Source organism: Canis aureus, chromosome 18 (genome assembly GCF_053574225.1).
Source record: "Canis aureus isolate CA01 chromosome 18, VMU_Caureus_v.1.0, whole genome shotgun sequence".
NCBI classification, from domain to species: domain Eukaryota; kingdom Metazoa; phylum Chordata; class Mammalia; order Carnivora; family Canidae; genus Canis; species Canis aureus.
This window is the reverse complement of record NC_135628.1, coordinates 12,431,362-12,458,834: the sequence shown is the minus strand read 5'-3', so window position 1 is coordinate 12,458,834 and position 27,473 is coordinate 12,431,362. Positions and strand designations below refer to the sequence as shown.

At 42.4% G+C, this 27,473-nt stretch overlaps 1 protein-coding gene across 5 annotated transcripts in view; it reads right to left on the bottom strand.

Moving 5' to 3' along the window:
• The window catches only part of ELMO1 (engulfment and cell motility 1), a 525,893-nt gene that overhangs the window by 391,844 nt on the left and 106,576 nt on the right, over positions 1-27,473 (bottom strand). For all 5 annotated transcript variants that reach the window (XM_077856191.1, XM_077856193.1, XM_077856195.1 and 2 more), the window contains 2 exons: positions 10,720-10,760; positions 9,489-9,561 (listed from right to left, as the gene is read on the bottom strand). In XM_077856191.1, the coding sequence (XP_077712317.1) occupies positions 9,489-9,561; positions 10,720-10,760 (114 nt within the window). The remainder of the gene's footprint in view (positions 1-9,488; positions 9,562-10,719; positions 10,761-27,473) is intronic.

The window sequence follows — 27,473 nt, the reverse complement described above, 5'->3', positions numbered from 1 at the left end:
TTCAAGCTCCATGCTGGGATCCACATGGGGCATGGAGCCTATTTAAAAAAAAAAAGTTTAAAATCCTTATTATGGCCTTACAAGGCCTTGAGAATTGAGGCTTGGCAAAAACCCTCAAGCCACATCTTGCTCATTTTAAGGGCCTCCACCTCTGTCTTAGATCTCTGTTTAAGGTCACCATTTTCCAGGCTAAATTAAGTTTGGATGCTTTCATCTGTCCTTTGTAACAGCTGCAATTGTAACTGGTTAATTTGGGGTAAATATTTGTCCTTCTTCCCTTCTGGACTATGAGAATCATTAAAGTTGGAACCATCTTGAGCTCAGCACAGTGCCTGGGACATAAAGGAAGTCAATACAAGGTTCTTTTATTGAATATATGCATACAGAGTTGGGTTGGTTTTTTTTTTTTTTTTTTTTCCTCCTCTTGGCATGGCTGTTTCTGTTTGACAGACCTGGATCATGAGCTGACAGATCCAGTACAAGTAGCCTGTCTCGGAGAGTCCAGTGCTTTCCAAAAGCTGGTGACAGGCATTCCAGCAGCCATTAGGGCAAGGAGCATCCATCACAGAAGTCCGGTTCAAAAACAAGTCAAAAAAGAAAGAACTCAGCAGCAAGGCACATGTGAACGTGGAGTCTTTAACAAGTCCACAGCAGGCAGCAGGTTGTGAGGAAAGACAAGGGAGAGAGTAAAGGGGCAGCACGAGAGAGAAACGCTTGGAGTCAGGAGCCCCAGGAGAGCTGAAGGCACAGGGCAAGGGGAAAAAGCAGGAACCTTTTTTCTTTGTATTCCTGCCTGCTGAGAGCCAGTCCTGGGGCACTGGCCCAGGTCTGCAGGTGGTGGCCCAGGCTTGTCACACCTGGTGGAGGGGTAGGCTTGCAGAGGCAGCCACAGCAGTTCCTGATGAACAAATCCAGAATCTTATACCACACGCAGCAGAAAAGGGAATGTGATGTGGCTGGGTCAGGAAATTTGCGACATTCCTGGGCTCTGGTTTGCTCAAATTAAAATGCCTATCCCAGGGAAAGTTCTTTGATCAAGAGTAACTATGATCAACTTAAAGTTGGTTTAAGGGAAAGGGGAGGACTGAAAAGCCCCAGCAGGTCCTCTCACAAGGGTGCCAAGACAGGAAACAGAACGCAGAGGGGGAAATCAGGATGGGGAGCTTCTCCCTCTCCACCTCCTCTGACTCCCTCAGGGGCCTTGATCCTCACTTATCTCAATTCTTCCTGCAGGCGGGTTTCGCTCTGTGCACTTATGGCTCAGTCTACCAAGCCCTATATTTAGCTTGCAGGAAGATTCATCTGCCATGGAATGTGATTCCATATGACTTTCCTGTTCCAGCAAACACCATCACCCGACTCACCTCTCCATTTCAGATCCCCAGAAGAGAATGTGTGGGGACGCAGCTAGGCTAAGGTGTCAGCTCCTTGTACCATGAGCTGTGGGGGCAACAGGGAAACAACACATGGCACCAGGCCATAGAGCTGCTTCTCCCAGGAACCAGGGGCAGGACAGCTCCCCAGTTAAAGACACATCTCAGTTTGCTTTGTATTCTGCTTGGTGGTGGTGGCGGCGGAGGTGGTCTGTGTACTCGTGTTACTTTCTCCAGGGAAGAACACACTCTAAATGTGAGGCCTTCTGTAAACTATTAAACTGAAATACAGCCTTATATTCCTTCTCCTTAGTTAGCCCTCCCCTGTAATGATTTTTCAGTGACTTTCAAACATTTTTGACCCCAAGCCAAGGGAAAAACTAAGACCATCTGCGTATTATATATGAATGTATGAGAAGCAAATATTTCACAAAATAACATATATAATAGACTGATATTTTTATACCCTAATATAGTCCATCCTTAAAGCTCTTTCAGTTGACTAAAATGATTTCATTCCCACTAATGAGTGAGGATCTACAGTTTGAAAAATGCTACTAGTAATTCCATTGTCCTATAATTGTATTATTTAAAAAGTTTGACACTTTCACATTATACTTAAAATAGAAAGTTCCCCAATCTTTTCTCAGTAATACCTCCAACCCCACAAAATTTTAGCCGCTTTTAAAAGATGAACCAAGTTGACATGAGATGTCTTCTACACGAAACAGAAAAATGTTAACACAAATGCCCCTGCTCACTTTTATTAGATAGCTGATGTCCATCACACTAAAAGGGGCACCTTTGAAATAAAAGTCACCCAAGGCATATGTACAAGTTTGAATTGTTTTCATTGCAGCATTCTTGAGCCAGCCACATGACACCCCTGCTCTCATTTTGTTTAGCGACCAACAGAGACATGTACCCTTGTGTTAGCTGACTCCATTCAGATGCCATCCACCATCTCTGTACAAAACGGACTCTCCCACGCAGAGAGGGAACCAGTTCCCTTGGACTCACTAGCCTTGTCCCAGTGGGAAAGCAGCTCTCTGGTGATGTGTGTACTTTGCAGAATTTCTAAGGCAAAAATACTTGGTTCAGCAATGCTGCTCAAATTGGGTTACTGGGTCAAAGGTGTATGTAGAATCAAAGGCTTTCTGGAGGACCAAGGGCTGATAGAATGAGGACCTTCAGTAGAGGAAACCAGGGGGGGTAAAAGAAGAGGATGGAAAGATCTGTTTTCATCTCCAGCACCAAGAGCTGGCGTACGCCCCATTTGCGGTATGGCATGGTGAGAATTGCTAAAATGCCTGCCTGTCTCACTGAACAGACTAAGAGCATGGAGTCAGTCTTCCCGGGTCCAATCCCAGCTTACTTACTTACACCCTTGAGCCCCTGTTGTGCCTCCATAAAACAAAACCTGTAATAATAAAACCTGGTTGATAGCCCTTTTTGTTTTTTTTCTTTTTTTGGAAGATTCAGTAAGAGAAACAATCCATGTGAAGCACTTGGCGGGGAGAGCTTGCCACATAGCAAGCATCCACCAAGTATTTCCCCCAACCAAGTAACTCCTAAGCTGGCCTGCCAGGGTGCTAAAACTCACAAAAAGAGTTCAGTCTTGGAATGCATATATTTCCCAAATTCAGGTTAGATGTAGTTAGCCTGCTCCAGAACCCTTTTGGCTTCCTCTTCCCTTCTATAATCACTTGGTTCTTTCCTCTCCTTCCTCAAAACCTGTGCCCATTTCAAGACCTTCTCCCCCACTAGATCTTGAGATCATAAATGCGGAGAATGGAACATATTTTTCTCACTAAGCTCTCTGTGGGAACCCAGTATTCAATGTCTGATCACTGAAATGCATTCCACAAGATAATCAAGTGGTTGCCTGACTGGATGGGACATACAAATCCCAGGGACACAATCCCTATCTGCCCTGATTCTGGGAGGCTCAAGGCCTCTGAAAACTGAAAGTACCTGGGAGATGAGAATGGCATAAAAAGGGGGTGCCCCTCAAATGACCTCATTTCCTCCCCAAAGGTTGCTGGGGCCAACCTTGCCAAGACAGCCCATGGTCATCTCTTACTACCCAGTAAGAATGCATTTAAATAAGATCCTGCCAAGGTATATCACGATATTTCATACACTTTGAAACAGATGGTAGTAGGGGTTAACAGTAGAGTTTACAGTCTACCAATGGCATCCTTCACCATGCCCCCATGCTCTCTCAGGGTTAAGGATGACCAGGCAACTTTCCAAAAAGGAATGGTATGAGTGCAATAATACTACCTTAGACAATTACACAATCCATATCGAAGGCAAATGAAAATGTACAACAGTTGACCAGTGATAGCACAAGAGTCAAGAACACTGATGCCCAACTCAGTCAAAAAGCCACATATAACTTTTGACTCCCCAAAAACTGAGCTACTAAGAGCTTATGGTTGACTGGAAGTCTTACCAATAACATAAACAGCCAATGAACACATATTTTATATGTCACATGTATTATATATTGTATTCTTACAATAAAGCTAGAGAAAAGAAAATGTTATTACAATCATAAGGAAGAGATAATGCGTTTTCAGTACTATATGGTATTTATTAAAAAAAAAGTCTCTATATAAGTGGACCTGTGTAGGTCAAACCCATGTTATTCAAGGGTCAACTGCACTTTGCTAATCCCTAGTGAGTGGAAGACCACATGTGACAACTTCCTTCAGGTTATCCTCTTAGGGAATAAGGAAGCCTCAGACTAAAGCTGGTAACAAATGCTCACAGGCTGTAGCTTCCTGTATTTATTTTCTTGAGGTGGTTGCCATCAGGATCACTGGCCTGGGGTCAGTAGAGAAAAGGCATCATAAACAAGCTGGGGCGCATGCAGTACAGACTGAGGGTTTCCCGAAGGTGACCTAGAAAGCTTTGCAGAAAGACCCACCTGGGTTCAAACCTCAGCTTGACCACTGCCCATGTGTGTGACCTCAACAACCCTGTTGCTTAACCTCTCTGGGTCTCACCTCCCCCATTGTAAAATGGACACAATAACACATGCATTTACCAGATAAAAAGGAGATAATGAGCTGAAATGCTTAGCACTCACTCTATATAAAACTCTTTTTGGGAAGACAAATTCCACTGGAATACTTAAACGTACAATTCACAAAATAAACAAGTGGGATGCATCAAACTAAAGAACCTTCTTCATGGTAAAGGAAACTATTGACAAAATGAAAAGGCAACCCATGGAATGGAAGAAAACAACTGCAAATCATTTATCTGATACAGGGTTAAAATCCAAAATATACAAAGAACTCACACAACTCAATGGGAAAAAAAACCCAAACAATCCCCTTAAAAATGGGCAGAGAAACTGAATGGACATTTTTCCAAAGACATACAGATGGCCAACAAGTACATAAAAAGGTGCTTAACATCACTCATCATCAGGGAAATGCAAATCCAAACCACAATGAGCTATCACTTCACACCTGTTTGAATGGCCATCATCAAATACATAAATAAGTGTTGGCCAAAATATGGAGAAAAAGAAACCTTCATACAATTGGTGGGAATGTAAATTGATGCAGCCAACAAGGAAAACAGGATGACAGTATAGAGGCTCCTCAAAATTTCAAAAATAAGACTATCATATGAACCAGCAGCCCCTCTTTTGAATATTTACCCAAAGATAATGAAAATTGGCTATGAAAGAGACACATGCACTCCCACGTTCATTGCAGCATTGTTCATGACAGCGTGGTATAGAATCAGCGTTAGTGTCTGTCAACAAGTGAATGGGTAAAAAGTGTGTGGTGCATGTATACAATGGAATATTATTCAGCCATGAGAAAGAAGGAAATCTCACCATTAGCAGAAACATGGATAAACCCTGAGGGCATTATGCTGTCAGACAGAAAGACAAATACCTTGTGGTATCACTTTAGTCAAACTCACAGAAACAGGGAGTAAGAGTGGTTGGGGCTCCTGGGTGGCTTAGTCAGTGAAGTGTCTGACTCTTGGTTTCGGCTCAGGTCATGATCTCATGGGCCATGAGGCTGAGCCCCGTGTCAGTCTCCACACTCAGTGGGGAGTCTGCTTAAAGATTCTCTCCCTCTGCCTCTCCCCCGACTCACATTCTCTTTCTTTCTCTCTAAAATAAATAAATAAATCTTGAAAAAAAGAAAAATGGTTGCCAGGAGCTGGAGTGGAGGGGGCGCACATAGGGAGAGGCTAGTAAAACTATACAAACTTTCAGCTACAAGATGAACAAGGTCTGAAGATCTAATGTTAAAATACATAACTATAGTTGACAATGCTATATTATGTAATTGAAATTTGCTAAAAGAGTAGCACTTAAATGTTCTCACCAAATAAATAAATAAATCGGTGAGGTGTTAAGATGTAATTATATGGTAGGAGGAGAATCCTTTCACAGTGTATGCATATGTCAAATCACCATGATGTAAATTTAAATATCTTACAACCTTATTTGTTAATGATACTTCAATAGAGCTGAAAAAAAGATACACAATTCACTTTTTATTTTCTCTCTCTCTCTCTCTCTCTCTCTCTCTCTGGGACATCACCTTGAAATATAAAAGTTTCTGGGGCAGAATTTGAACTTGTGAATCTTAACTTTCTGTAAGGCATTTGCACGCAATGCTTTTGCTGAACGCTGCCCAACAATATGACAATCTCTCCCACTGCACTGAAAAGCCAAAGTGAATGGCCCACTAAGTAAATGAAGACTGTTTTGGCAAATACATTTCGATAACATGAGAAAAGTAGGGGAGGTGCCTTCCTGGGGATTCTAGAAGAGAGTCACACCACCCATCCATCAGTCACGAGATGTGTTAGCTTGTTGAGCCTGGGGCATTTTTCTTCTTTAAAATCACAGGTGATATTTTATGTCTGGCAGAGGGAGGGAGACCACCTCACATGCAAGGAAAAATCAGTAACTAGGAAGAACGTGCATAAGTTTCAAAAATTAGTCACCAGTTACCATGGTGATGCAAATATTACCTAACAGCTCAATGGGCTGTAAGTAACCAAGATGATACTAAACACGTTACTTCAAAATGGAAAATGAGCTCTATTTATAGGAGTACTTGCAAAGAAGTAGATGGACCCAACAGCAGACTCAAGGCAGCCCAGGTCTGCCCCTGTGACCCAAGATTCAAGGTCCCTCTCCTGCCCCGCACACGTCCAGTCGAGCTCTGTGTCACATGGACACACAGCTGTGCCCAGTAACAGCTACAAAAGGAGGAGCAAGGACGTTTTGTTTACAAACAAAGGGCAGTGATTGGGAAGAGGAGTCTTCTCATTCCCTAAACTCTTATAGAAGAATAATCTCTCCTCCTGCCCATTCAAGATGGGCAGACTGGGTGACAGACTTAGGTGGCAGTCCCTTTCAAACTCAACATTAACGATTTCCTCAGGCAGCCAAGATTTTTCTCAAAAAATGATGAGGATGCCTGAGAAAATAACAATTCTTCCACTGTTCTGAGTAGCTTTAATTTTCTGCGTATGCATTAATGTTAATTAGAACAAAAGCGTCAATATTATTTGAAATTTTTAAAAGATTTTTATTTACTTATTCATGAGAGACACACACAGAGAGAGAGAAAGGCAGAGACACAGGCAGAGGGAGAAGCAGGCTCCATGAAGGGAGTCCAATGTGGGACTTGATCCCAGGTCTCCAGGATCATGCCTTGGGCTGAAGGCGGCGCTAAACTGCTGAGCCACCCGGGTTGCCCTATTATTTGAATTTTTAAATTATTCCAAGAGTTGGCTGCGGGCAAACTCTTAGGTCAAACTTATGGCATAACTTCTAGTTTACGATGCACACTATCTTGTACCTGTGGGTGCTGGTACCGAAAAAGCAGTCTCAGAGCTGTATTCCTTCAAGTGGTCCCCAGGTTTCCACAGAATTCCAGGGAGGCTCTAAAAATGCAAAATCCTAGGCCATATCCAAGGCTGGCACAAAATCTGAGTCTCTGGGGTGGGATCTGAAAGCTTACATTTCTAAAAGGTTCTCCCTTCAATGTGTATGTTCTCTAGTGTGAGAATCTCATCCTAGTAATCTCCAGTAAACTTAGAGGTCTGACAATAAAGACAGAAGACAGGACAATCCCAGGGGACACAAGCCAACGCATATTAATCAAAGGCAAGATTGTGATTCCATGACTTTTGGTTGTGGTTTTACCATAATCCAGGGTAAAAACCCAGTACAATATACATGTGTTGTATATGGGTGTGTAATGACCCAAGGATTTACAAACAACATAGGTGATGTGCTGTGACCTATTCTATTCTCATTTTTAATGCTCTCACAGCCAAGAAAATTGATATCACTACCCACCAACTGGTGACATTTGAAAACCCTATTGGAACGTTTTTGCCCCGTAATTGTATCACTTAATAATTTTTATAATTTCTCATATTATGCTCCAAGTAGTAGAAAACCATCCGAGCTTTCCAATAATACCACAAAAGTTGCAATATTTTAGTTATCTCTAAAAGGCAAACCAAGTTAAAACAAGAATTCTGCTTAAGATAGCCGCAGCAATACATTTAATGGCCAACATTTAACTTATTTATTTATACCCTCTTGATCTCACAAAGAATAACACGCGGGTCATATAAATGCGTTAGAGAATAAATGAAAAATCTTGAGAAAACGGAGCTAAGGGAAAATAAAGACAGGAAACTAAGAGTGTGTGGAACAAATCAAAGGAACAAGCAAAATTAAAGACAACACAGGCCAGGGAATCTAGTCAAATTGTTTACTCTTAGCTTTCCGTCAACCAGTATGAAGAGGAAAATGTGATCAGTTATGAAAATTCCAGATCCCATCTGGGAAGACGAAGCAATTTCTAAGTAGCATTTCCAGGCCTCTGGCTGACCCCTTCCCTGCCCCCACACACACAGTCTGGGGAGAAGGAGCCCTCACAGACCAACAGGAGCTTGTTAACCAACCGCCTCAACCTTGCACCATGACTTGATTCGTGGGTAAACTTACAGTCACACTAGGGACTGCTTGTGGGAAGGAATAAAGCCTAGAGCCTGAGGTCATCCAATGCCCCTTCCTCCAGGAACACTTTGTGTTTTGTTTTTTTTTTTCCAGGAACACTTTGTATTTACTTCTGTCCCAGGACTGACCAGCTAGCTGTCATGAGAACTGTTCACAGGACTGACCCTTCCCTCTGCACCAAGCTTACCAGGTTATAAAGTTCCATGAGGACAATATTGGTTCTAAGTATGTATTTCAGTGACTTCTCCATTAAAACTGAGCTAAATGCTAAGCTCTTCTAGAAATTCCCAAAAGGCAAAGTGATAGAAGCACAAAAGTCTGAACTTCCTTTTTGATTCTATAATTCAGTACCCCTGAGATAAGGGGTCAAGCCATCAGACTTCTATGATCCAGTTTCTTATCTGTTAACCAAAGCCAGTATTGTTTATAACACAGGTTGGTCTTGAGGAAGAAGTCCACAAACAATGGGCCTGGTCCAAATGCTGGCGGACAGTGGGTGCCAAATAAATATTAGCTTTTCCTTCTCCTATCGGGGAATCTCCCTAAGACATTGCTTTTACTTACTGCCAGAATCACTATAGTTTTCACCCCTCACTCCCTCCCTCTTCTACAAGCTTGCTAAAGAACTTAAAAAAAAAAATCACCCAAGAAAAAAGCAAGTTCCCAGGAGCCATAGAACACCTTTGAAAAGGTTTCTTGTCATTGTTTCAACTACTTTAAAGACTTAGAGATTGGTTTAAAAAAAAAAAAAAAAGTGTGAGAAAGGAGTCATTAAACATCAAACAAATGCTTTAACCAAGGAATAGGAAAGAAAAATAATTAGTAAATTCACTGTTAGAGGGCAAATGCAGTTGCTAAGATGGGATGCAGAAACATGTCTGTCTTCACTCTTGAATGGGCTAAAAATTGCCTTGTTAATACTAAAGTAGCCATTTTTTGCTTTGCACACTCTATTTTCACGGACGGTAGAAATTTAGAATTTAGACCATCATGTCCAGTCTAGTCCTGAACAGAGGAAATATCAGTCAGGTTTTCATTTTTTTAAAGATGTAAGTGTCCAAGATTAAAAAATGTGGTTGACCTACCTTTTCCGTGATATAGAAGTTTGAACTATCGGCATGTTGCAGTGCAAAGTACTCATGGTTGGCAAGGGACCACCTGAAAAATATAAGCATAAACTGATCAGAAAAACAAATGATGGTCATTTTCATTTTTCTAGCATCGACAGAGTTAGATGCACTTGGCAGTGGGCCCATACTCAACAAGTCCCACAGCACAGCTCCTCAAACAAAATGATATTAGCCTGACCAACCATTTCCTATGTGGACCATCTTGGTCTTATGTCATGCCTAGTGCTTTGAGCACTTTCATGGCTTTGAGCAGGTGTATTTATTTATTTATTTTTTTTTTATTTATGATAGTCACAGAGAGAGAGAGAGAGAGAGAGAGAGAGGCAGAGACACAGGCAGAGGGAGAAGCAGGCTCCATGCACCGGGAGCCCGACGTGGGATTCGATCCCGGGTCTCCAGGATCGCGCCCTGGGCCAAAGGCAGGCGCCAAACCGCTGCGCCACCCAGGGATCCCGAGCAGGTGTATTTAAATACAAAGCTACATTCTTCCTCATTTTGAAGAAGTGGAGCAGAAAGAGGAAAACAAAATAAATGAATACAATTTAAATTTTTGATAATTGTGTCATTCCAACCTCTCTGTGTTCTACAGTCCCCCACCAGCATGCTTGCTGCATACACAAACATCCCAATTAAGTACCCGAGGTCTTAAATAAACTGCAAGTAGTACTCTCTTCATAATTCTGCTTTGAAAGCAGAAAAACCTCATGCAACTTCTTTGTGTGCCTCTCCTTTGGATCGTGAGGGCAGCCAAAGACAGAGAGGAAAGTCGTAACACTGTGAAGTTCACATGGAAGCAAAACGACACATGGACTGGTCTTTTAAATTCTTTTATCTTCTATGGGAACCTAAATGGTCCTCTCCATTTGTATCAGATGAGGTGTGTATTTAACCTCGGGAACTTCAGATGGCTCCCTGCTAAGTTGGATGAATGAACCACAACTTTTCAAAATAAATAAAACCAGTCCCAGCGTGCATACACCAGCCATTTCACACTTCCTGCTCTTCCAGGAACAACAGTAATTTTTTGATGTAAGAGGGCATGTAAATCTTACATAGTAATTTGTGATGTCTTTGGGCAGGTCACGTAGTGACTTATGAATAATATTTTATAACTGCTCAGGAATATTTTATTAGCTTCTCAACTTGTGGACTGAAGCAACTCAGATGAATCCTGAGTAATACTTACCCATCACAGACTTCCTTTATTATTGCAGACAGCGGTTTTTTCTGCAAAATAGCAAAAAAGGGAAATGTTGTTAGTTTCATTTCATCATTTTAAGCAAAAAGAAGAAGAAAAGGAAGCCTAATAAAAAGATATCTAAGTAAGGAGAATTTACATTTGCTATTCTTGGTTGTTGTCAGTAAGTCTGTTATTTTTTTCAAAGTGTAATCTACCAGCCATCACCACCAAATATAATGATGATTTATTGCCCTTGTGGTCCTCTTTTCTATTCTTAACGTTATCAGTTGGACAAAATAGGCATCATATTTAACTTAGCTGCATTAAAATCAGGATGAAAACACAGCAACAACGAAAGCCCCAAGGTTAAATGATAACCAGAATTCCTTGGGATTAGTACATGAAGCTGGCAACCGGCAGTTTGGTTTTATGCAAACAAGCTTGGATTCATATTTTTACGAGAACGTGTGGCAAATGGAGCATGAGGCATTGCGAAATTGTTCCTGCAAAGTGTATAGAATTCTTCTCCCAACCATGGCCCTGACAAATGCCAATCTTGCGGCAGCTTGAGCTGGACACACTTGAGTAATGAGACCATGACACCATGTGCCGTGGTGTCAACTGGCCGGCTGACTACAGCTGTGCTCCAGGCCTAATAGCCACAGCTGTGCTCCGCCTGCCTCCGGAGAGAAGGAATGCAGCAGAGAGAGAGACACACACAGCTCACCCAGTGATGTTGAAACTTCTCTACTCTGGATACAAACAGATCCTGTCTGTCCCCTGGGGTGGGTGGTAGCGTGTCAACGGAAAGAACAAATCACAGACAAGAAACAAGGGGAGAAGAAAAATCAAAGAAACACATGGTCTTGGATTTTCAGATACAAACACAGAACGCTGTCTACACGTAAACATGTTCTGCTTCTGCCCTCTGAAGGGCAACGTGGTATGGGGAAAGGAATTCTGAATCAAGCAGAATGGATTCCAATCCTAACTCTGTTAACTCGTCTGCAGTATAACCTACAATTTCTCTAAGTTGCTGAACCTCGACCAATTTATCTGTGAAATGGGCATAGGACCTATCCACTCTTCAGGGCTGCTGTAAGAATTAAAAGGGAATTAATACAAGGAACAAAAAATTCAAAAAAGGGTTAGGGTTCTGGCTTCTTACCCTCTCATGTTGCTGAAAAGGTTCCATTTTCTCCTTACACACTTGCCCTTGGACACGATGCTACTGTAACTGCCCTGTCGGTGAATTCTGAACACTGTTCACAGCCCTTTCTAAGGGCCTCCAGCCCCAGCTAGAAGCTCCAGCTCAGTCCACCAATGGTATCCCCTCAATGAACTCCCTCCACCAGAGATCCGACCTCTATGACTGAGTCCACCACCACGTGTTCAAAAGAATGGTCAACTCAACTAAAAACCCAGTGGGAAGAAGGGGCACCTAGAATCACTGAGGAATGGAAAGGTGCTGGGGTATCCCGACCTACTGTGCTGCTCTCCTTTAAAGAGGAGAAATGGAGATTGGGTTCTACAATGACACTTACGTGTTGTAGAAGCCAAGGGCTTCGCAGGAACTTGTCCACTATTTATGGCCCTACCTGTGAGTTGAGGGTGAAGGTGTTCTCACAACCAAATCACAAAGGGATTTTAGGAACAACACTTTGCCCAGAAGACAAGGACTTTGCACTTCCAACCGCCAGGGCCTTCTCCATGTTAATCGGTTTTCAGGAAGACCTACCAGTCCAGCCCCCTCCTCTTTTTTGCATCTCAAAACTGAGATCTAAATGACACGGCTGGATGTCAGCTTTAAGTTACATTAAAACAACAGATCAGATCAAGAGAGCATTGCTACTGACGTAGGGGAAGGCATCTAAAACGACAGCTCCCAGAATTAGACTTCCTCGTCGAGGTATCATAGAAGAATTTCTTAGACTTTTTTTTTTTTAATTCGGGTCTGATTCATAGATTTAGAACCAAAATTGAAAAGACAGACTATGGGGTACTATTATATTTAGAATATTTTCCTCGTCGAGGTATCATAGAAGAACTTCTTAGACTTTTTTAAAATTCAGGTCTGATTCATAGATTTAGAACCAAAATTGAAAAGACAGACTATGGGGTACTATTATATTTAGAATATTTTTCAGTTGGATATATGAAAGGAGTACAGACCACGGGGGAACTTAGAGATTTAACAAAGATTACAGAAAAGCTCTCAACTACCGGTGAGAAAAGGAATCACAGTTAACTGAACACAATGCACCCATAATGCAGCCTTCGGCGCTTAAAATGGACGTTACGTGAGGATGGGGGCTGTTTCCATGACCCGCTTCCCACACCTACCCCCTCCATTCTTCTTGTTCTAACGGAGCATTGGCCCCACCACCCAACGCTAGATCCAACAGCCTTTCAGTTCTCAGCTCGCATCAATGCAGCCACCTTATTGGACACTGTTACTACCACCTTCTTTTTGAAACCCTCTTTCCAGAGCTTCTATGGTATTTCCTTCAGTTTCCTACAGTTTTAGCCAATAAACCTTCAATAAAACCCAAGAGATCCTTCACTGTTTCTCTTTTGCCTCTGGCAACCTAACTCCAAATTTCTGTTCTGGTCTCTTCCGCTTTTACCTAATCGGTCAGTTCCTCATTCACTTCAACTGCCCTGAGCATATATAGTTCTGGCCCCAAATCCTCTCTTGCAAATCTCTGACAGCTTGCTAGATATAGCATGTCACTCTCCTGCAGGCACCTTACTAAACACACAAACAAAAAGCATCACCCTCACCCATCAATCTGCCCCAGCAATAGCACGGCCCCAAAGCTGCCCCACCCCCACCTCGATGTCTTGCTGTCAGGGCACCACTACTGCTAAGGTCCATCATTAGCCTTCATTCCTTCACTCTTCGGGTCGACTTAGTTACGAGGCTATGGAGCTTTTTCATATCATTACTTCTCATCTCCTAACTACTCTTCTAAAATACTGACACTCAGGGCACCTGGGTGGCTCAGTGGTGGAGCATCTGCCCTTGGTTCAGGTCGTGATGTCAGGGTCCTGCATTGAGTCCTGCATCAGGCTCCCCGCAGGGAGCGTGCTTCTCCCTCTGCCTCTCTCTCTCTTTCTCTCTCTCTCTGTGTCTCTCATGAAGAAATAAAATCTTTAAAATAAATAAAGTAAAATACTGACTCCTCGTCCCAACTCCTGCTATCAGACACACTGTCCCCTAACCCCATCATCTTTAACTCTCTCTGCCTCCCTAGTCTCGGTGCTGTTCCTGAGTCAGCCCTTCATTACTAACCACTCACCACAAATTTTCAATCAAATGCTTCACTGGCACATCAAATTGTGACTCCTCTATCTTCCGTTACTTCCTACTCGACTTGCCTACTTTGGACAGTTTATTTTTTCCACATACGTTTCTAGAGAATTCGTCATTGCCTTCCCCTTTCCTTTACCCTATTTTGTGTTATACACGTTTACACTGAGTCTCATCATTATTTCCCCCACAACCTCTCTCCCCTTCATCCTTTCCAGACCTTACCACCACTTTTGTTAAGAGTTCTCAGGACCCCATTACCAGATCCTTGCAAATAAGTCTCCACATCCCCAGTTTCTTTCTCTCCAACCCCTCCACTGGCCATTATCAGACAAAATTGGACTTTCCCTATAAACTTTGCTCAGGTCACTCTTTTTGCTCCAATATCCTCCACAGAGCCCCACTGACCACCGCCTATGTGGCATAAACCCCTTAACTAACTTGTCATCCAAGGCCTTCCACCATCTGGGCTCAAGCAAATTTTCTACTAACGCTATACATGTTGCCCATACTTCTGGATTCTGATTCACCAAAACAAAACAAAACAAAACAAAACAAAAAAAACCCACTTCCATACTTTCACTTTACACCATTTGTTGAAACATCCTTCTCCTTTCGGTTCCAACTCTAACCATGAACTCTTACTATCACTAATATCCACGTCAAAGGCTTCTCCTGCAAGCACATGTCCCTGATCTCTCCAACTACGCAGGTCATTCCCTCCCTGTACTTAGCACATTAAATAAATCACTCCTAAAAACGTTGTATCTGGGCAGCCCAGGTGGCTCAGCGGTTTAGTGCCGCCTTCAGCCCAGGGTGTGATCCTGGAGACCTGGGATCGAGTCCCACGTCAGGCTCCCTGCATGGAGCCTGCTTCCCCCTCTGCCTGTGTCTCTGCCTCTGTGTGTGTGTGTGTCTCTCATGAATAAATAAATATAATCTTCAAAAAAAACAAAACAAAACAAAACTTTGTATCTGCCTTATCTTCTTGTCCCGTGAGAATTCGACATCTTACTTCATCTATGTTAATCTTCTACAGCCCTGGGAAATAGTTGCCACAGTAGTCAGGTGCTAAGAGAATCTAAAAGGAGACTCAATGCATTTCTGGTCAATGGAAAAACCACACATTCACTTTCTGTTAAAAAATAAACAAACCAAAAAAAAAAAAAAAAAAAAGAAAGAAAGAAAGAAAGAAAGAAAAAAGGTTGACTATAAAGCAAACTGTTCTGAAGAACAGCTTGGATTCATTAGCGCACATCCCCCTTCCTCTCATGTAAACTACGCTGGGTGGCTCTAAGCAGCTGCTGGCTCTAAGTTGTGAGACACATGTAGGCTGCACAGACAGTTTGGGAAGGGGTTATGTGATTCACGGCTCAGAAGAGCACTGAGCAGGCTAGCTGACGAGTGTGATTCAACAGGTGATAAAACAGATACCAGCCAAATGATTGTCACCATCCGTTAGCAAGGTCACACAGGTGAGCGGCACTATCATAAACAGGACTGAACAAGATACCCCAAGCAGAAATGTCTAGTCTGGTGTCACCGCTTTTCCCACTGCCTACATACAGCCTTACTCTGACATTGAGCTCTTGGCGTGACTTAAATTCCAAGCCAAACACTGGCTTGGAACGCTGGCCTATGTTTTAGTTAACATTTGCTCAAGGCGACAAAAGATGTTTCTGCCTATCTGCCCAGATCGCTAAGACTCGGGAGTAGGGTGACACCTTGATAGCTTGCAGTAGACCCAATGAGCAATTTGTCTTTCATCTCATTGAGAGCAAAGGCTCAGGAGAAAAGAAAATTTGGTCTAAAAGGCTGAAAACTGGTTCTTCTCTTTGTGATTCCAGGAAACCCAAAGGAACTAGAAATAAAATTCTACACTCCATTGGAATAAACCTGAATTTGGAATATTGAGACAAAATTATTTGAACTACCTGAGTATGTTTTCATGACTTAAAAAATCATACCTGGGGCACCTGGCTGGCTCAGTCACTAGAGCGTGTGACTCTTAAGCTTAGGGTCATACGTTTGAGCCCCGCATTGGGTGCAGAGCCTACACAATTTTATTTATTTTTTAATCGTAACTAAATTCCTTAAGCGTTTTGTTTTGAAGGTCAAAACTATTTTCTTGGACTCAGCAGTGAGCTGAGATGGGAAGAGTAAGAATGTTTTTAAGGATAACCTGGAGGGTTAGCCAGTTATCAGATTGCAACATGCAGGGGGATCAGGATGGCTGGAGACTACCACGCTCTCTTCCCCCTCCCCTTAGCAATAGTGAAGTCATCTTGCAGCATACAAAAGTATTTCTTCACTTTATATTATTCTGGGAAAATCTTCATGTTGGCAGAAATACTTTTATTTGTCAAACAAAGTATTCATTTCCATATGAATCTGATTGGCAAAGTACTATGTGCCAACAGTTATATTCAAAGGGTAGCTTTTTCTGTTTTTTAAGATTTATTCCTCCTTTTTACTTTTAACTCTTCTTCTCCAAGAGAATTCCTTGATTTAATTTAATCTACCAAAGACAGTAAGCCCGGATAGCAAATTTACTATACAAAAAGTTCTGTTTATGTACTTTTCATAAATCACCTAGATTTTTGAGAATGGCCAAGTCCTCTAGCAATTCATTTTTAATCTGTCTCTGGCAACACTCGCTTCTCTCTAGTCCTTAAAGTGGGTGTAGGTCCTTTGCTTTCCTTTTTATCGTTTCTCCCTTGCCTTCAATGAAATGCCAGGATCATAAATTCCTGAATCCATGCGTCCCACCCTGACTCCGCTTCTAAGGTCTGCTCCAGCGTTTCCAATAACCCTTCGTGTGGATCCACATGGATCCTGCCACCCTTACAAGCTTAACACTTCATCTTCTTCCTTACTAAACCAGATCTTCCTCTTGGCTCCCTTTTATCTCTTAAAAAAATTTATTCTCCCACTCAAACCACATGGTTCCTTTAAAGCATCAGAGAACCCCACGAAGAAATATCCTTGGGAATCCCTGCTTATTAATTTAGGAGGGGGGCAGGGTCCAGCCTGCCTTGAGGCTCCTTCCCTGGAGACAGCCCCGAGGTTCCCCACATCCATGTGTCCTCCTTGACATGCCTGTGAGGAGCACAATTAAATATTAACCACCTGTTCCTATCCGTTGGCACCTAGGCACCTAGCCTGGAGGCTCACTGGGCCCAAATGCTCACCTCGGGGCTCTTAGGTCTGCTGTTGCCTTCGCGCCAGCCGGTGTGGGCCGGCGGCCCCCCAGCCGACGAGAGCACCTGGGCATTGTGGCTGCAGCTCTTGCCTCTGACATTCACTTCTCAGGCACACACTTGTCCTAAAACAGACATGCCCCAGAAAAGAAAGCCTGGCTTCACTGAATGCGCGTTCATTTTAAACATTTTAATGACCCAAGAGGGGGGTGGAAATGCTTCTGAGATGACATTAAGTTCACAGACACCAGAAAAGCATTTAGAATGCTGAATTTTTATCTACTCCAGCTTTTCGAGATCTTCTCTCAACTGGGAGCTTTCGAATAACTTTAGGAAATGACTTCCTGGGGGCGCCGGGGTGGCTCAGTCAGTGAAGCACCTGCCTTTGGCTCAGGTCATGATCCGAGGGTCCTGGGATCGAGCCCCGCATCAGTCTCCCTGCTCAGTGGGGGAACCTGCTTCTCTCTCCCCAATGCTTGTGTTTCTCTCTCTCTCTCTCTCTCCTTCTCTCTCAAACAAATAAATACAACCTTTAGAAAAGAAAATTACTTCCTGGGCTTGAACCCCAACTCCCACAGCCCCGGGTTTTGTAACCTTAGGCTTAAGACTTCCCTCAGGGCTTCCTCTTCCTTTTCTGTAAACAGAAACTGTCCCTCGCACACTGCAGTGTCGTGAGGATGACTTGAGATGACACGTGTAAATCCTCAGAGATAGCACCTAGGACAGAGCATGGCTCTGCACGATGTACCTGTGAACAAGCTCTTGCAATTCTCGTATCCCCTTTGGACACTTTGCAGGCACTTTCTCAAAACGTTGGTTAAATAAATACACGGATGGATACCCAGTTCTTCTTTCCTCCTCGAGGGACCCTGGCCCCATGGCTGCCTTTGGCTCTCATCTCCTCCTGTCTTTCACTTCTTCAGCTCATTTTCATTTCACTTGCCAACCTGAATATCCTTGCTTTGGAGGCAGAGACCTCCTCCGAGACACCTCTGTCACTCTCAGGCGAGTGGCTGCGGGACCCCCGCACCACATGCAATTAATGCATACGGTCTGATTAAGAACCTATCTTCCTTTTTTCAGACTTTCAGCTTCTTTCCCTTTCTTCTGGTCTCTTTCCGACTGCCGCCAAAGCTCAGGCAGGAGCTAAAGATGGAACACAGCAAGAGCAAAGCAGAAGCAGTCCTCGGTCCCCACCATCCATCGGCTGTCCATACGGCTGTCGCCTGACAGTCCTTTAATTGCAAAACTTATTGGCCACAAAGACTTAAAGCTTTGTGGTCCTGGACTATTAAAAAGCCTTTCTCCAGTGCTTTAAAAGAATGTGACAGATGCTTTATTCTGACACTTTGAGGCGATACAGCACAGCACTTGGGATTTCACTTTGCTTTTATAAGTGGAAATTCATTGAACACATTCTGCACAGCAGTTATGAGTAATGTCGGCCCAGAAAGAAAAGAAACCCAGCTTCCACACGTCAGGACACCTCTGAGAAGGGATACGCATGTTAACTACGACTTAGCCTACAATATGATTTGGAGAAACTTTAATGTACGAGAACCCGCCTAGTTCCCGGAGGTGCTTCCTGACATTGTGTCAATGACACCAGTCATCTTAGAACAGCTATATTTCCCCCCCAGTGAGCCCTATAACTACTCTCCGTGCTTCGGAGCTCTATACTTTTAGCATAGAAGAATCTGATGTGCTGTAAGGGGTGTGTGTGCTTACTCTGTTTTCCTAATAGCAGCCTAAATAATCTGAAGGAGAATGACAAAACCACCCTTTTCTGGGGGCAAATTTAGCTGGTTCTTGGAAAGCAAGTATTTTGACAATAGTTCCAATGTGCAGCACTGACACAAGACTGCAGTAATTGTCAGAAGTGACAAAGGGACTCCCAATGACACCTCCAAAGTAGTAAAATCATGTGTATCACATTAATATTAAAAATTGAAAGATGACAGGCTATGCCACCTTTTTCTTGACAAATGATTCGTTTCAAAAATGGTTTCCTTATAATGACTTGTTTCAAGCTTCATGAAACTAATTAAATATTACATTTCAGCAAGATCAAGTACAATCTTTGTGTCATAAAAATCACTGGACTGCATAGATGAGCAAAGACATAAATAATTAGCACTCTCGTGTGTTAGCAGGTTAAAGACAAGTGAAAAAAACCTCTCTCAGTAGTCTGATGCACTTTTCTCCTCAGCAGAAATTGTATTTTTCTTCAGTTTTAAGGGAAACTGCTATTTTAGAAAGTGACAAAAACATAAAAATGAACAATGCAAAAATAAAGTACTAATGATTATCAATTATCTTTTGTGATTCTCCTTCATCGTCCTTGACTATTTTATATTGTCCTAATACGAATGTCGCTAGAGATACAAGAAACGAATTTTCCCCCCAGATTTCAATATTGCAGGCAGCAACAACAATTGATTTCTTTTTTTTTTTTTAAGATTTTATTTATTTATTCATGAGAGACACAAAGAGAGAGGCAGAGACACAGGCAGAGGGAGAAGCAGGCTCCATGCAGGGAGCCCGACGTGGGACTCAATCCCGGGTCTCCAGGATCACACCCTGGGCTAAAGGTGTGCTAAACTGCTGAGCCACAACAATCAATTTCAGAATCCCTATATCCCTCTCCACTTTCTTTAATATCAGTCATCTCCAAGAGGTACACCCACACGACCCTGCCCCGGCTGGCATGCCATTTTACTCCACCACACACTTGGAAGCAATGTGAAATGAGGGATTTACACTGCAAACCAATTCAGGCAGGCCTTATGGTCTGCCTACCTTCACGTGAAAGACTTATTTGTGTTAAGTTCATAGGTGGAAGGTCAACAGTACCTGTGTGCATGGTTTAAAATTTAAAAGGCAGGGGCCCCTGGGTGGCTCAGTCAGGTAAGCGTCTGCTTCAGCTCATGGCTGTGGTTTAGCCTTAGATTGTCACTGTCCCATTCCTGGCACCTATATTTGAGAATTGAAGTCCATGTCCTTCCACTGCTTGCTGGCAGCTGTCTTAGCACATCCATTACCTTTTAAGAAAGGAGGATGAATCGGCATCAGTGCACCCGCTCCCAAAGGAGTAAACTCAGGACACAGCGGAGAGAGTCAGGAAGAAAAAGCCCGGGGGCGGGGGGGTGGACAACACGACTCAAAAGTGAACTCACTTCTTAAAACTGCCCTTACCACCAGTTCCTCTCAGTGTGCTTTTGACTGCTGTCTTCTATCCAGTCTCAGTTTCTCTGCAGTTGATAAACCTTCATTATCCTGTGTTTAAACTGGACCTGAACCTTACTTTGCCTTCAGAGCTTTATCTGGCTTTCTGGTATCTGCTCACTGGTCTGATAATACCCTGTCCACGGGTTGACAGTCATTTCTGTTTATCCTACCGAGCCTATCTGCTTTGTAAATTTTATCTGTCTATCTATATATGTATATTTTTTGAAGATTTTATTTATTTGACAGAGAGAGAGAGCATGAGCAGGGGTGAGGAGCAGAGGATGAGGGAGAAGCAGACTCCCCACTATGCAGGGAGCCTAATGTTGGCTAATCCTGGGACCCTGAGATCGTGACCTGAGCTGAAGACAGATGATTAACTGACTGAACCCCCAGGCACCCCAACACTGAGCCTTTAAAATATATATATATATTTGAGAGTGGGAAAAAGCCCGTGTGTGTGCAATTGGGGAGCGAAACAGAGGAAGAAGGTCTCAAGCAGACTCTCCACTGAAAACAGAGCCCATTGCAGGGCTTCAGCTCATGACCCATGAGATCAGGACCTGAGCCAAAACCAAGAGTTGGACGTCCAACCAGCTGAGCCCCAACACTGAGGCTTTTGAGGTCCAATGGAAGAAGCCTCTGTGCTCAGGTTCCCTTCTCACCTTATGCTCAAATCCACACCTCCAGACCTCACTTCGCTGGAGTCGCCTTCTGTCTCAGGCTATTTTAGCTCAAACTCAAACCTTACCCCAAAACTCTCTTTCTCGATTTTCAACTTTTACTCACCTTCTTCTACTTGCTAGAAAATACGCTTGCAATCAAGGTTACAGCTTCCATGCCCTTCCTTTCACTTGTTCGTCAGCCCTAACAAGTCAATCTCACAGGTGAATCTCTAAACCTTCTTCTTTATCCTGCCCCCGGGTACAGAGAAGCAATTAAAAATAGATGCTCGGGGCACTTTTGGTTGAAGGTATAGTAAATGCAAAGGCATAGCTAAATACCATGTGGCATACAGAGGAGCCAACAACATCATGCACGAGTGAGAGAGAGGGAATAAAGAGGCAAGCCAGAGGCAAAAGATGTCAAAGTCCTATAAACAACTCTTGATGATTAGGACCCATCATGAGTTTTTTAAGCAGGAAAGTGACATAATGAAATGTGCATTTTCTAATGATAGGTGAATGCACTGGAGGCCAAGAGACCAGTTGGGTGGACAAATTGGCTAGTGTACTGAAACCCAGAGAGAATCTGAAAGGAGGTGCAGCCATATAGATTGCCTTATTCTCCTTAACCCATTTATAAGGTTCTGGACTGTGAGTCCACTTAAATATCCCTTCAGTAGTGTTTTCTATCATGATGGCTGTCATCACCATTTGCCCAGCTATTCCTACAAGAAATCTTGAAATAATCTTCCACATTTCTCTCTCGCTTGCCCTCAATGTAATCTTCTTCTACATCTGGATGAGACATATGTTTCACTTCTTTCTGTCTCCCATCACTATCCTAAGCCACAGCATATCACTTCTTGCCTGGACTATTGCGAGGACTGTCAAATTAATCTCTCTTATTTCATTTTATTTCTTGCAAAACATAAAGAGAAAGACAGCAAACAGATTTCTCCTCTCAACTGAGAATTCAGTTTAATTGAGCAAAAATGAACTTTAGAATTCTGCTTTTCCTGCTGAAGATGAATTGCAGATTTTAGGCTGCTTTCTAGTAGATTTCAGCAGAGAAATCTTCTAAAAGTACAAATCATACCATGTCGACCCCCTGCTTATAGCTTATAAACCTTCCTTTTGCCTTTGGCTCTTGGACAAAGTACTAAGTCCACTCAGCTCCTCACAGCAGAGCCTTTACTCCTCCAACCAGCAAAAGCCAGAGCCCCTGTTCCCTCCTACTGTGGGTTTTCCCTTCAATTTCAGAAAGGTAAGATAATAGCCAAGATCTCCTCAAATATTGCCTCTCCATAATTCATTCCATTCTTTATTAGTAGGACTGCCAATTAGACATAGGACAAAATCTCTTAATGTAACTTTTTTCTTTTTTTAAAGATTTATTTATGATAGACATAGAGAGAGAGAGAGAGAGAGAGGCAGAGACACAGGAGGAGGGAGAAGCAGGCTTCATGCAGGGAGCCTGATGCAGGACTTGATCCCAGGACTCCAGGATTGCTCCCTGGGCCAAAGGCAGGCCCTAAACTGCTAAGCCACCCAGGGATCCCCTCTTAATGTAACTTTTAAACACAATTAGCATTCGTATATTTCATTCATTCATCTTTTGGGCTATGTTCTGGATGAATTCCTCAATTTCATCCTCCAAGTTATCAATTCTTCCTTTAGCCAAATCTACTCTAGGGTAACTTTGTCGATGCACTATATTGTTTTTATTTATCTTTTGTATTTTTTTTTAAGATTTCACCTACCATATGTACATTTTCTATTTCTAAGGTTTCTAACTGGCTCTTTCTCATATCCATATATTCCTCAATTTGTATCTGCCTACTTGGTGCTCATAATCTCCTGCTTGAGTGAATACTATTCTCTCTCTTTTAAAGTTCTGCCCTTGGGGGATATCCACCACACTTACACTGAAGTCCTCCCTTGTTGGTCGCGCTTCCACATTGCCCAAAGAGAACAGAGCAGCAGCAGCAGATGTGATAAAGAGGGGCCAGTGACAGGCAAATTCTCTGGGGTAATGGATTGGATAGAAAAGCTGAGGGAGACAGTAGAGCCTAGGAGGACACAGTTTCAGCTTCAGCAAACTGGGTGTATGTTGGCATCTATCACTAAGAGGAGGAAACATGAAGATTCTGAAGCAAAACTGCATGGGTTGTGGAGGAAAAGGAGCAATAAAGACAGTTTTGAAGATGCTGAGTTTGTGGAGCAAGGGACATATAGATGGGTAAGGAAAATGAGCTAATAGGTAGTTGTTTATATAGGTCAGGAGGTCAAGAAAGAAATAAGCCAGAAATGACCAGCATCCTATGGTGATGAGGCTGAAAAATTCAAACAGATCACCATAAACTTGTCCCAAGAGTAATGACCCATCCACAATCATTTTGAGTTTTTTGTTGTTTGTTTGTTTATTTTTTTTAGAGGTGGGGGGAGAGAGAGAGAGAGAGAACCTCAAGTAGGTTCCATGTCAGTGTGGGGGCCGAAAGCAGGGCTCGATCTCATGACTCTAAGATCATAAGCTAAGCAAAACTAAGAGTCAGATGCTTAATGGACTGAGCCACCCAGCACCCCCACAATCATTTTGAAAATGGATATATCTCATCTCAAAGCCATTTGGTTGTCTTTTGGCTATGGATGGCTTTGAATGAAGGACAAAAATAAATCTTCATAAAGTCAGCTAACAAAATGTAAGAATACATTTAGAATGCATGGTGGGAGCAAGGAAAGGCATGTTCCTCTCACCATGGCCACCCCCGCCCCCCGCCTTTGCAGAAAGACCTCCCTGCTGAAATCCATGGAGAAAGGGAACTAAAATCTGCAGTTCATTTTCAGAAGGAAAAGTGGAATGCTAGAGTTCATTCTGCTCAATTAAACTGAGCTCTTGGTTGAGAGGAGAAATATGTTTGCTGTCTTTCTCCTCCAAAGCATGTCAAACTCTGTTTTATGAGGTTAGATATACTCCATCACACAGGGAAAGAGAGCTAAAGCCAGAAAGGGAAGTAGCCTGGTCACTTCTTTTAAAGGAAGTTTAAGAAATAACTGCTATAACACCAAATCCAACAGGTGCAAAAATCAGATGAGGAAGGACTATTCTTGTCACAATGTCATTTTACCTTATCATGATACCACAAAAAGCACTAGTGTAGCATCACATGGGCTTTGTTGCGTCTTTGTTGCATGGAACAAAAGGAGATCTTACCGGTGCTACATTTGTACCCTCTGAAAGCAAGGAGACGGGAAGAATTAGTAGTTCCTGATGAAGGTATAAGGCACTTGCTGAGGGTTACTGTGGGAAGCAGAGGGGTCACCAGCCCAGACAGTCAGATGTAAAGGGTCTCACAACGGTGATTTCTGAATCTGGGTCCCTGGGCATTAGCAGCACCATGGAGCTGGATAAACATGGGAAATCACCTACAAATAATCCACTCTGTCTGTTCAGTATGTTTCATACACAACTCCAACAAAGAACCAAGCTTGGGAACCACTGATTTAAGCCCCTCGAAAGAGAGAAATTTGCCTATTGCCCAGGGGACATTTGGCAACATCTAGAGGCATTTTTGGTTACTACGAGTAGGTGAGAGAATACCACTGGTACCTAGTGGGAAGGCCAAGATACTGCTTAACTCCGACAATGCACAGGACAGCCCTCACAACTAAGAATAATCCAGTCCAAAACATCAGTGATGCTGAGGCTGAGAAATTCTGATATAATCCAACCACTCGGGAAAGAACAGTCCAGGAAAATCACATGACTTTTAATTTTTGCCATGAAAGATTGTAACCTCCCATTCCAGAAATTCAGTCTCATTTTCCTGATTCTATGGGATTTTAAAATTGTTTATTGTGGTAAACTACACATAACATAAAATCTCCATTCTTAACCGTTTTTAAATGTACGATTCAGTGGTATCCAGTACATTCCTATTGCGCATTCTGTGTGCTATGAGATCTTAAAGTTCCGAATTCAAAACTTTCTCTTTAGAGCTCAGCTGTCATTTTAGTTCGCCAGGCTATCAATATTTAAATGCCATAGGAATTATGGGTTTTCAGGCTACAGAATTGGCTTAATGCACTGAAGGGGACATTTGTATTATTGGTTCCAATTTTGCCTGGAACACAAAAAGCTTGTTCTCTTCTATGTACCACTCTCAAAAATTCATTATTGGCTTGTAACGGTTACCATTAGTAAGCAGAGCTTTGAGTGATTATCTCACTGAATCCCACAATGCCAGGAAGGATGTATGAATATTGCTAATTCTTCCTTACAAAGCAGAAGACTTGTCCCCAGTCACACAGCTCTTAAGTGACAGCCCAGATTTTGAGTCCCTATCAGTCTACCCACAGTCCATGCTTGTAAGCACCAAGCCAAACTGCCAGCCTCAAAAGGATGTCTCTTTTCAGGTGGGCTCCTTCTGCAGTAAGCCAGGCCACTTGCCACATTTTCCTTAATTTTTAAAAAAATACCACCTTTGCTCTCAGAACACCATGGGTCCCCAGAAATCCCATCATAAGTGGATGGAGCAAGGCAAGTGGCAATCGTGTATGTGTCTGCTCAGATCAGGCTGGTGGGGGGGGGTTGGCATTGGGGAGGGGGCAAAAGAGATGAAGAACTGGAAAAAGAACCACCAGACAAGTGAAAGATGTCAGACAAAGAAAGACAAATACTACAAAATATCGCTTATGTGTAGATTTTTTTTAAAAAAAATCAAACCTACAGAAACAGAATAGAAAAGTAGCTGGGCAGGAGCGGGGGGTATTGGAAATAGGGAGACATTGGTAAAGGGATACAAACCATCACCTGTAAGATGAATAAGGCCTAATGTAAAACGTGGTGATTATAGTTGATGACACTGTATTGTATAATTGAAATTTGCTAAGAGAGTAGAACTTGAATGTTCTCACACAAACACGCAAAAGAAATATGTGAAATGATGGATGTGTTAATTAACTCGGTGGGGGAGAACCCTTTCACAGTATATTTGTACATCAAATCACCGTGATGTACACTCTAAATATCTTATAATTATATATGTTGATTATACCTCGACAAAGCTGAAATGAAATTTTTAAAAAACGAGCTACCAAACAGATTTATGGTTTAGTAGAAATTGCCTCGGTTTTAGTGTCATGCAGTGCTGGATTCAAATCAGTAGCTTCCTAGCTGTGTGACCTGAGGCAGATTAATGAACTTGTGAACAATTACAAAATAGGGAGTCTACAGTCTGCCTTGTTGGGCTGTAGTAAGGACATGAAATACTCCATCAAGGCATTTAACATACTGCCTGGCACATCGTATGTGCTGATCTCATGATGCATGCATGCTAGCATCACTACTGCTACCATCATTCTTATGTACAAAATGAGCAAAAGGTCCAACATCAAGCACAAAAATTTAAATGTGCTTTATGCAATTAATGAGCTTTCAAAAGGTCTTGGGTAAATAAAATTTATACATATTAGATTTTATCTTAAATATACTATATAAATAGGATAGCTGAGGGAAAAATGCAAGCAGTCATTCTGTACATGCTTGCCTAAAAACACATCATCTATGTTTCCTTTAGGGAAATAAAATCCCCAACCACATAGGGGTAAGGGGGTGCTACTACAATTTTTCTGCTTGAAGATTGAAGACTATCAATGTTTTACTCTCATCCATCCTGTTCATACTTCAAACCTAAAGTAGTTGCACATAGAAAGAAAAGTCAATGTAAGGGATCATAACACACAAATGTATGTAAAGCCCAGACTGACCACCAGGAGCATGTAATCTACTCCAAAAGTCACGGATATGTTTAAAAAAAAATGTAAGTAACACTCTGTGCAGACTGAACTAACTGAATAAAAGCTACCGGCAAAGGAGAAATTAGAAGGATGGAGAAACAACTGCATGACAACACCTACACAAAGGTTCGAGTATGATGGAGGCTCTGGGCAGTGCTTGGCAAAGCCAGATGTATAGGAATGAAGAGCTGAAACTGCAAGAGATGAACAAGTACATAAATGTGCAAGGACACACTTTTTTTTTTTTTTTTTTTGCAGGGACACACTTTTAAAGGGGCAGCTTCTTCTATAAGGCAAGATGGTACCTGAAAATCGCACACAGTACCTGTAGATGCCTTGAACCCTGGATAACATGAAGGGAAATCATAGGAACATGAAGGAGGGACAGGAAGTCAAGTTAAAAAATCTGACCCAAGTTTCAGGATTACTCAAGAATCATCTCTATGACTTTTTTATTTTTCAATTGTGGTATACTCTCTATGACTTTTTTATTTTTCAATTGTGGTATACTCTCTTCAAACAAAACCTTTCCCAAAAGCATCACAAAATGACACAGGTCAA